This window comes from Gigantopelta aegis, chromosome 8 (genome assembly GCF_016097555.1).
Source record: "Gigantopelta aegis isolate Gae_Host chromosome 8, Gae_host_genome, whole genome shotgun sequence".
NCBI lineage: Eukaryota > Metazoa > Mollusca > Gastropoda > Neomphalida > Peltospiridae > Gigantopelta > Gigantopelta aegis.
In genome coordinates, this window is record NC_054706.1 from 1456530 (window position 1) to 1468467 (window position 11938).

The window sequence follows — 11938 nt, forward strand, 5'->3', positions numbered from 1 at the left end:
TTAATGGCGTAATGTTTGTAAAAGCATCTTGAAAAGTGGTTCAGAACACATCTAATGGATTTGTATCGGAGACTTTCCGACAGGTGGCGCGCGTGCACTATACACCATTCCGGTTTCTAAATTTGTATTGTCGTAACGCACGGATCGGTATATCCACTCTATTATTCCCGACCTAATTGTGAGCATGTATGTGACTAAAGCGTAGAACGGCTAAAAATTAAAGTAAATAATAAAAATCTACGAAATTCCGCAGTTGGTGGTTTAAAAAAATGGAAGAAAAAAGAATAAAATAATGTTCGGTCAAATCGTGGGTTTTCCCCAACCATATAGGCTACTCAGCATTTAATAAAGTTTTAATTTATAATACGCCACGTTCCATTCTGTTTACTTCCGGGTTCTGCTCAATGTTTGTTATCGCGATTTAATATGAAGATATACGTGTTTAAAACCATAAATTATTCGTTTGCAGAGTAGTGTAAATTCAACCAAATTTGTCAACATAATTATTTTTAATAAAGTATTTCAATCAAAAAACAAAAAACAAAACCCAACCCAACCCAAACAAAATTATTAAAGTTATGGTAACACAAATAAATAATATATATATTCAATGTAATAAAATAAAATAAAATCAATAAAATCAATAACATTCCTGAGTTTTCTGCGTTGTAAGATGTTCCCGACTAATAAGATATTTCTACGATTAAACTTACATTTTAAATATATTTTCTTGTTTAGAATACCAATGTTTCTGGTCGTCTTAATATTTGTAAGAAGCCCAAACTGGATTTTGTCTTCAGATAATTTCGTACGTACGAAAATATAATATGTTAGGAAATAAAAAAAGTCCCTACCTAATATGTAAACAAAAAGAGATACCCAACTAGTAGGCCCCCTATAGGCAGATTAACAAAGGACTAATATGTAAACAAAAAGAGATACCCAACTAGTAGGCCCCCTATAGGCAGATTAACAAAGGACTAATATGTAAACAAAAAGAGATACCCAACTAGTAGGCCCCCTATCGGCAGATTAACAAAGGACTAATCAAATATAGAGTTTAACAAATGAAGAAAGTAAAATGTTATTCTGCCTTCAGGTAGGGCCAGTCTAAAGTTTGTAAAAAACTACATTTGTACTCTTTATAACCTAAAATAATAAAAAAAAAAAAAAAAAAATAGGAGCAAATAACTAGGGTAAGCCCTTTTTTTTTAGGTAGGGTCTGTTTCAAGAAATATCTTTTTAACGCTTTAATGGGCACATCACATCTTCACTATTCTATGTCTATATTGTATGTATGTTATCTGCATGTCTCGAACAATTATATTTCTTCTTCAAATTATGTATTAGGGTCTGCGGAAGAGGTGAGGGCCGATGGGGCCATGGTCTCCTTTTTTTTCCTATTACTATGCTCGAAAGTCTGGAGATGCCATAGGCCCTATGTTAACTAATATTTAAACTTATTCCGGGTGAGCAAGCCTCTGAACCCCAACTAATAGGTTCGGGCACTCAAATACACGTATTCTCTGAATCCGGCACGTGGAATCCTAGCCCATTCTTCCTGCAGTGCATGTGACAGTTGCGGAAGCGTCTGAGGCTCCGGGTCACGCTGGCGTACATGTCTGTTCAGTTCGTCCCATATATGTTCAATGGGGTTGAGATCTGGCGATCTTGATGGCCATGGCAGCACATTAATGTTCTCATTCTGTAGGAAATCCATTGTTACACGTGCCGTATGCGACCTGGCATTGTCCTGCTGAAAGAGTTCTCTCTGTCGATCCAAAATGGGCAGCATGTGACGGCAAAGAATTTCATCCCGGTAGCGTACAGCTGTCAGGTTGCCTTGTACGAACACAAGTTCTCCCCCCCCCCCCCATCATGACACTCCCTCCACCTAATCTATCAACTTGGGAGACGCAGTTGCTGACAAAACGTTCATTGCGGCGTCTGTAAACACGTTGTTGTCCATCACGTCGCTGTATAAGGAAACGTGGCTCGTCGCTGAACCATACTCGCCGCCAGTTTTCCAAAGTCCACCCCTGTAAATTCTTGCACCAGCGAACACGTAAATGTCGATGTTGACGTCGCAGGACGGGGCCAACATACGGTCTCCTAGCCCGTAAACCAGCTTCTCGAAATCGGTTCCGAATAGTTTGTGCAGACACCCTTCTCAAACCAGGTATGCGTCCAGCAGTGTTCGTTGCTGTGACAGTTCGGTGACACAAGTGCAGAACCCGGATGTAGCGATCTTGTGCTGCAGTTGTTATGCAAGGTCTTCCAGTTCTGGGCTGGTATTCAGCAACATTGTACAAAAAACCCCTCGATATTTTGTAAAATCAAACACTTTTCTTCTTTCCCTATAACCTATGAGTTTCTTTTTTGACAGAGTATATTTCAACTAGATATTATTCCAATAATATATAAATAATTAAATTGTTGAAACCGAGAATGGATACGTTTTGGCAATGACATACAAACCTCTCGTTTTCCAGTGATTCACGATTTCTTTTTTGTTGTATTTTGTCATATAATAGATTCGCTATGCAATCTAGACATTCTTTGTGCAATGCCTCATCGTCTGAAAAAAATATGACCACTTTTCCTGTCCGTACAGTAGTGGACACAGTAATTTTATACGACCAGTGGCTTCAAATCACACAACCGAACAGCGGTTTTAAGCGAGACTATAGTATGTCTAGTAACGAAGCGACCTCTATGGAAGAAATCATTTCTGGGGCTTCGCTATTGGTCTGAAAGTATGCTTTTCATATTCCTCAACACAAAAAACATATGTTTTGATAGCAAAATCACCTCAATATGTGAATAATTGGCAGAGATATGGCTTTATTTAATATGGCGGCAGCCATGTTGAAAAACGCACGCAGCTTTGAACGCGTCATCATGTGGTTTCATGATCCCGACACCATAACTGTTAACTAATGTTACCCTTCGGTACCGGTACCTGCTATTTAGGTGGCCCTGTTTGGGATTAGTGGTGGGAAAAGTCAGATCATGTACAGTGTATATCGATGTCTAGAACTCTATGTTCCAACGTGGAAAAAACCCAAGAGGAACAGAACAAATCTTCGACACCCAGTGTCGTAATGGTCTCCCCCCACGCAACAGATGGTAGATCAAGAGCAAGCCAAGGCCGATCTGGAACGGAAACAACAACAACAACAAAGTGGTACAGGTTGGAAATCCCCCAAACGACAGAAGGATTTCTAAACATACTATTTTATTTTGACTCATCATGCAGACCACATGTTCAGAATGTGGCTTCACATTTTCCAGGAGAGATGCCATGTTGAGACATTTTTATCAAATTGTCTTTACTAAAGATCTAGCACAACAGCAGCCACCACCACCACCGCTGCTACTACTACAGCAGCACACACCACTTACACCACCACCGTCACTACCACCACCACTACCACTACTACTACAGCAGTCACCACCACCACCGCTGCTACTACTACAGCAGCACACACCACTTGCACCACCACCGTCACTACCACCATCACTACTACTACAGCAGTCACCACCATCACCGCTGCTATTACTACAGCAGCACACACCACTTGCACCACCACCGTCACTACCACCATCACTACTACTACAGCAGTCACCACCATCACCGCTGCTATTACTACAGCAGCCACCACCACCAACACCGCTGCTACTACTACAGCAGCACAAACCACTTGCACCACCACCGTCACTACCACCACCACTACTGCTACTACAGCAGCACACACACCACTTGCACCACCACCGTCACTACCACCATCACTACTACTACAGCAGTCACCACCATCACCGCTGCTATTACTACAGCAGCACACACCACTTGCACCATCACCGTCACTACCACTACCACCGTCACTACCACCACCACTACTACTACAGCAGCTACCACCACCACCACTACTACTACTACTACAGCAGTCACCACCACCTGCGCTGCTACTTCTACAGCAGCACACACCACTTGCACCACTACCGTCACTACCACCACCACTACTACTACTACTACAGCAGCACACACCACTTGCACCACCACCGTCAGTACCACCACCACTACTACTACAGCAGCCACCACCACCACCGCTGCTACTACTGCAGCAGGATATACCACTTGCACCACCACCACCGTCACTACCACCACCACTATTACTACTACAGCAGCCACCACCACCACCACAACTACTACTACAGCAGCACACACCACTTGCACCATCACCGTCACTACCACCACCACTACTACTACAGCAGAACACACCACTTGCACCACCACCGTCACTACCACTACTACTACAGCAGCCGACACCACCACCGCTGCTACTACTACAGCAGCACACACCACTTGCACCACCACCGTCACTACCACCATCACTACTACTACAGCAGTCACCACCACCACTTGCACCACTACAGCAGCACACACTACTACTACACCAGCCGTCACTACCACCATCACTACTACTACAGCAGTCACCACCACCACCGCTGCTACTACTACAGCAGCACACACCACTTGCACCACCACCGTCACTACCACCATCACTACTACTACAGCAGTCACCACCATCACCGCTGCTATTACTACAGCAGCACACACCACTTGCACCACCACAGTCACTACCACCACCACTACTACCACAGCAGTCACCACCACCACCGCCGCTACTACTACAGCAGCCACACACAGCACCATCACCGCCTGCACCACCACCGTCACTACACACCACCGTCACTACCACCACCGTCACTACTACACCACCACCACCACCACCACCACCACTCACTACCAGCAGCTACCACTACCACCACCACTACTACTACTACTATAGCAGCACACACCACTTGCACCACCACCGTCACTACCACCACCACCACTACTACTACAGCAGCAAGCACCACCACCGCTGCTACTACTACAGTAGCACACACTACTACACCACCACCGTCACTACCACCACCACTACTACTACAGCAGCAACCACCACCACCGCTGCTACTACTACAGCAGCACACACCACTTGCACCACCACCGTCACTACCACCACCACTACTGCTACTACAGCAGCACACACACCACTTGCACCACCACCGTCACTACCACCATCACTACTACTACAGCAGTCACCACCATCACCGCTGCTATTACTACAGCAGCACACACCACTTGCACCACCACCACCGTCACTACCACCACCACTATTACTACTACAGCAGCCACCACCACCACCACAACTACTACTACAGCAGCACACACCACTTGCACCATCACCGTCACTACCACCACCACTACTACTACAGCAGAACACACCACTTGCACCACCACCGTCACTACCACTACTACTACAGCAGCCGACACCACCACCGCTGCTACTACTACAGCAGCCACCACTACCACCGCTGCTACTACTACAGCACCACACCACTGCACCATCACCTTCACTACCACCACTACTACTACTACAGCAGCCAACACCACCTGCACCGCCACCGTCACTACCACCACCACCGCTACTACTACAACAGCCAACACCACCTGCACCGCCACCGTCACTACCACCACCACCGCTACTACTACAGCAGCCAACACCACAGCAGCCATCACCACCTGCACCACCACCGTCACTACCACCACCACCGTCACTACCACCACCGCTACTACTACAGCAGCCACCACCACCTGCACCACCACCGTCACTACCACCACCGTCACTACCACCACCACTACTACTACTACTACAGCAGCACACACCACTTGCACCACCACCGTCACTACCACCACCACCACTACTACTACAGCAGCAACCACCACCACCGCTGCTACTACTACAGTAGCACACACCACTTACACCACCACCGTCACTACCACCACCACTACTACTACAGCAGCAACCACCACCACCGCTGCTACTACTACAGTAGCACAAACCACTTGCACCACCACCGTCACTACCACCACTACTACTACTACAGCAGCACACACACCACTTGCACCACCACCGTCACTACCACCACCACTACTACTACAGCAGCCAACACCACCTGCACCGCCACCGTCACTACCACCACCACCGCTACTACTACAGCAGCCAACACCACAGCATCCATCACCACCTGCACCACCTCCGTCACTACCACCACCGCTACTACTACAGCAGCCACCACCACCTGCACCACCACCGTCACTACCACCACCACTACTACTACAGCAGCCAACACCACCTGCACCGCCACCGTCACTACCACCACCACCGCTACTACTACCACAGCCAAAACCACCTGCACCGCCACCGTCACTACCACCACCACCGCTACTACTACAGCAGCCAACACCACCTGCACCACCACCGTCACTACCACCACCACCGTCACAGCACCACCACCACCGCTACTACTACAGCAGCCAAACACCACCTGTACCACCACCGTCACTACCACCACCACCGCTACTACTACAGCAGCCATCACCACCTGCACCGCCACCGTCACTACCACCACCACCGCTACTACTACAACAGCCAACACCACCTGCACCGCCACCGTCACTACCACCACCACCGCTACTACTACAGCAGCCAACACCACAGCATCCATCACCACCTGCACCACCTCCGTCACTACCACCACCGCTACTACTACAGCAGCCACCACCACCTGCACCACCACCGTCACTACCACCACCACTACTACTACAGCAGCCAACACCACCTGCACCGCCACCGTCACTACCACCACCACCGCTACTACTACCACAGCCAAAACCACCTGCACCGCCACCGTCACTACCACCACCACCGCTACTACTACAGCAGCCAACACCACCTGCACCACCACCTTCACTACCACCACCACCGTCACTACCACCACCACCGCTACTACTACAGCAGCCATCACCACCTGTACCACCACCGTCACTACCACCACCACCGCTACTACTACAGCAGCCATCACCACCTGCACCGCCACCGTCACTACCACCACCACCGTCACTACCACCACCACCGTCACTACCACTTGCTCCGGCTCTGGTTCTGGCTCCGGCTATGGCTCTTATCTTATTACATCCGTTCACCATGATCGTGTCGGGACCACTTTGTGTGGAAAGACGGTTTTAGTATACACACTGTTAAGGGATGTTAAAATCTTTCCACCGCCTCAACGGATCATCTGACTATACACACGATGGCAACCCCTCTACGACATCATTGGGGCAACCGTTAAAGTGAAATTTGTCGAGGCATACCTGAGAATTTGGAAAAGGATTGTTATTTGAATCAGAAATATCATCGATTTGGATGACTTGATATGTATGGCTAATAAATGTTCTCGCATCACCAACCTGTTTACGGAAGGAAGTCACCACAGAAACTAACTTCTGGATGATTGCCATCAATAAAAACCTGTATCACAGTAAAGACCCGACACAGAGGGGAAACTGTCATTACCTGGCTCTGTTCAACAATCCCATCGACAGGCAACAAGTCCTGACATTGGCACGGCAGATGTATCCTGGAAACACTCGTCATTTCATGAAACGGTTTGAGGAAGCTACCCAGAAGCCATCGGTGGACTTGAAACCGACCACGCCCGAACATTGAACATTATTGTATAAAAGCATGAACGCAGAGATGAATTTCTCAGGACTGGTGTGCTGTCACCGTCTGAGAAATATCGTTCCTGGATCGACAAATATTTGGACAAATAGACGACAATGATACTGATGATACTGATGATGAGGCCGAAGATGATAACAAGAAATGAAGGCTAATAACTTTGCCATTGCATTTTAAACCAATGTGTGTCCATTGTATATATGTGTCAGTAGTCAGAGATTGTAATTTAGAAATAAAAAGAAAAAAAAAACAAGCAATTTTGTTTTGTTTTTACTACTAATATATCTGTAGCAGTGATATCGCATAATTAGTTTATGACAACCTCTTTATCGGTGACAAAAGCTATCTAGAAAAGCATACTAGAAAACAAACTGTAATCAAATCTGAATACATGGTACATTTTAAAGCGATCGTGAATAAAGGCACCAGAGGTACCCTAACATCTAATTAAGAGAACTAATGTTTAAAATTCGTACATGTTAAAACAAACTCACAACCATCTAGTAGGCCTGATCTGCGCGTTATAGAGTCTGCCTGTACAGTGGTAAAAGAGTTTTATAATACATAAATAAATACATAAATAAATAAAAAAAAAAAAAAAAAAAAAAAAACATCTAATGTATGTTGGCATACTTAATAATGATTGTGTTGGATCTACTGGTCCTCTACATAAAATAAAATAAATAAATAAAACATCAAATATATGTTGGTATGCCTAATAACCATTGTTTTTATTTGGACCGAATGGTTTTCGCGTTTCGCATATTTCAGATAACATGTTTTTATTTCTACTTTTATAAACACAAGTATGCGTATATTTGAAGAGAGTTGTACCTAGCTAGGGTGATTCAATCCGGCCCGCGTCGTGACGTAACCCAGTGGTATAGCATTCACTTAATGCGCTGTCTGCCTGGGATCGATCCCCGTCGGTGGGCTCATTGGGCTATTTCTTGTTCAAGCCAGTGTACTACGACTGATATATAAAAAAATAACAAATGTTTGACATCCAATAATACATCAATGTGCTCTAGTGATGTTGTTAAACTAAACTTTAACTTTCAAAAAAGAAGTAAATAATAAAAATAAACAAATAAAACAATAAAATAAAATAAATCTCTTCTCGGGAAAGCAACCCATTACCTCACTACGGTTTCCTAATCACGAGCGTATCCATTACACAATAAGATCGCATATATACTGACACACAATGAACACGCAAAACAGATATTTTTCAATATTTTGTTAAACAATTTATGAGAGGAAGCCATTGATTGATACTTTTGTCTGGGTTTTAATCCTGGTTTTGTTCTCGTTACACATACAATAGCAGAAACACACAAAATGGTGTGAAATGCGTTCACTACATGCTCCATCATGCTGCATGCAATGCACGTGAAATGCCAGTATGTGGACACATAAAAGTCACGTAACGGTGTCATATTCCTCGTCACATTAAGAATGCCACGACTCAGAGAAGAACAAAGGGAGCGAGCGTTGGGCATGGTTCAAGGGGGGACTTCGCAAAGCCAAGTTACTAGGACCTTCAGAGTCCATCCATCAACTATTGGACGACTTGCTGAACGTCATCAACAGACTGGGAGTGTCCGTGATCGACCTCGACCTGGTCAACGTCCCGTTACGACCCCACGCCAAGATCGGCAGATTCGACGACACCACCTCCGTGACCGGTTCAGAACTGTGACGATGACAGCAAGCAACACGATAGGACGTCATGGAAGGCCTATCCATCCGATTATGGTCATCCGTCGACTCAGAACGGCTGGACTCAGATGCAGACGCCCGTACAACGGTAACATCATGACACCGCGACATCGTGCTGCGAGACTACAGTTTGTTCTCCAGAATGGTAATCATCCACCATCTTCCTCTCATAAATTGTTATTTTAAGTCCAATAAATATATTTTTCATTAATCACAACAAAATATTGAAAAATATCTGTTTTGCGTTTTCATTGTGTGTCAGTATATATAATAAGTTAAAATTTAATCATTATATGTAAGGTCAGTTCATTATTATGTTGAGCAGTATTCTGTAGCACCTATAATGACTGGATGTTTAGGGGGCCGTCTCTATCAGTGTACAAAGTGGCGGTGGGATTTAGCTTAGTCAGTTGAGTGGTCGTTTGAGGTGCTTGCGTCGCAGAATCGAACCACCTGGGTGGATCCATTCAACTTATTGTTTTTTCTTTCGTTCCAACCACTGCACTACAACTGTTCAGAGGCCGTGGGAAAGTGCAGATGAAAGATTCCTTGCTTCTAATGGAAAACCAAATGTTTGACATAGAATTGCCGATGATTAATAAGTCAATGTGCTCTGATGGTGTCGTTAATCAAAACAAAACTTTTTAAAATATCAATGCATAAATAAATAATCTTCCTACAAATACTTACATATTAACTGTAAATATTTCACTGAAACGTTGGACACCCTAATCTTTAATAGACTCGTCCAGTGGTCGCTATTTTTAAATTGCAGAATTTTATCATGTGACTCTCAAACTCATTCGGTCACTGCGAATTTTAACTTCTTGAACATGAGCTGTTCGCAGACTATGCTATTTAACATGACCCATAATATAACTCGGACCATCAACTTCCGTACTGCTTCCCTTCACAAGTCACGTTAGCCATTCAGCTGTACGATAGAAGTATTCGATCTACTCAGCACTCAGCGCGCGCTAAAATACAAATCAAACACCAAGCAAATTTAATATTTAAGATGTAAAACGGTGTAGTGCTGTGCTGAAATACAGACACAGAAACGAGGGTTTCGTCGTCAGCTGCTGTGAGCCAGCTCGTTCCAGTGGAATGCCATTTAATCCGCCGCCCCACCAGACGAGTCGTGGTCGTGCTCCCAAAATAAGCATCTACCACAGCAGACACGTCTCCGGAACGCTTGCCTGAAGTCTCTGTTCATGAGCGCGTATATGACAAAGTTGACACCCGAGTTTAGAATTCCTAGCGGGAACAGCACATCCATGGCGTCCTCTGAGACGAAGCTCACGTGGTTGATCACCACGCTGACGTGGTAAGGACACCAACACACAAAGAATCCTCCACACACGAGCAGCATGAGGCGGACAACCTTCCAGTTCTTCCCCTTGGCGCTGTTGTGTGCTGAGTCGACAGTCGTGGCTTGGATAGATCCTAGCTGGCGTCTGGCAGTCTTCACGATACCTGTGTATAACATGACAGAGAACACCAACACCAAAGCGAACATGACCTTTACGAGATACATCTGATACCACACTGGCAACACGTCAATATGCAGGCAATCCTGAATAGCATCGAAATTGTTGCGGTAGAACGGGATAGTTCCAAAGAAAACAGAAACAATCCATGTGATGATGATGGTGATTATAATTTTCCTATGAGTCACCAGGTATTCATACTTAAAAGGGTAGCAGATGTAGAAGAAGCGATCCACGCCTATCAAAACGACGCCGGCCATCGAAGCGAAGAAACTAGTGTAAAACATGCACAGATTCAACAAACAGCAGAATTTGCAATCCAAAATCTCGTGTTCCGTGAGCGCGTTGTACCAGAAGGATTCGAAGAAGACGTTAAAGCCGACGATGAGGTCGGCGACGGCCAGAGACACGACGTACATGCTGGGCGTCGTCTGGAGCGAGCGCGTGCTGCACACGGCTGTTATCGTCAGTAAGTTGCCGCCACAGATGAACACGGACAGCAGACACATAACGATTGGAATCAAAATGCAATATCCAACGTAACTACTATTGTTGAGAATCGCACATACTACTGTTTTATTTATTGTACCCATTTGTTTTGGTCTAAATATATCACGCTAGCAAACGATGCTTGGAAAACTGTCAGGTGGCAATGAGGAGATGGTTGTGTCAAAAGAGATGTTGAACATCAGAAACAGGAAACAACACAACCATTTTGTGTGTCTAAATAGTATTATACTAATTTATTCTGGTTTAAAAAACTCTCAACAGGTGGCAGTGGTATTTTTTTGGAAGATGTAATGGCTTCATCATACGAGTTTGGTACTAACGCAGTGTTTGTTTGAAAATCAGCAGGACCATTGGAAGAAGACGATAAGATCAGCATCGATAAGAAACACGATGTCCACGTTGAGTGATGTCATCAGCGAGTGAGTTCGACATACAGCAGGTAGTGTGAGCAGATTCACTCAACAAACAAGATGGACAGCAGACACAGGGCGACAGGGAAGAACATGCAGACTTCAACCATGTCCATTTGGTCAGCAGACGTATATGATCCTGTATCGTCCAGACTCCAATTTCGTACTGTAA

The 11938-nt window shown here is 45.2% G+C and overlaps 1 protein-coding gene across 1 annotated transcript; it reads right to left on the reverse strand.

Moving 5' to 3' along the window:
• Window positions 1–10470: 10470 nt before the first annotated feature.
• Window positions 10471–11355, reverse strand: LOC121378621 (histamine H2 receptor-like). Its single transcript, XM_041506883.1, has one exon. The coding sequence runs from the start codon at window positions 11353–11355 to the stop codon at window positions 10471–10473; it is 885 nt and encodes a 294-aa protein (XP_041362817.1).
• Between the last annotated feature and the right edge of the window lie 583 nt (window positions 11356–11938).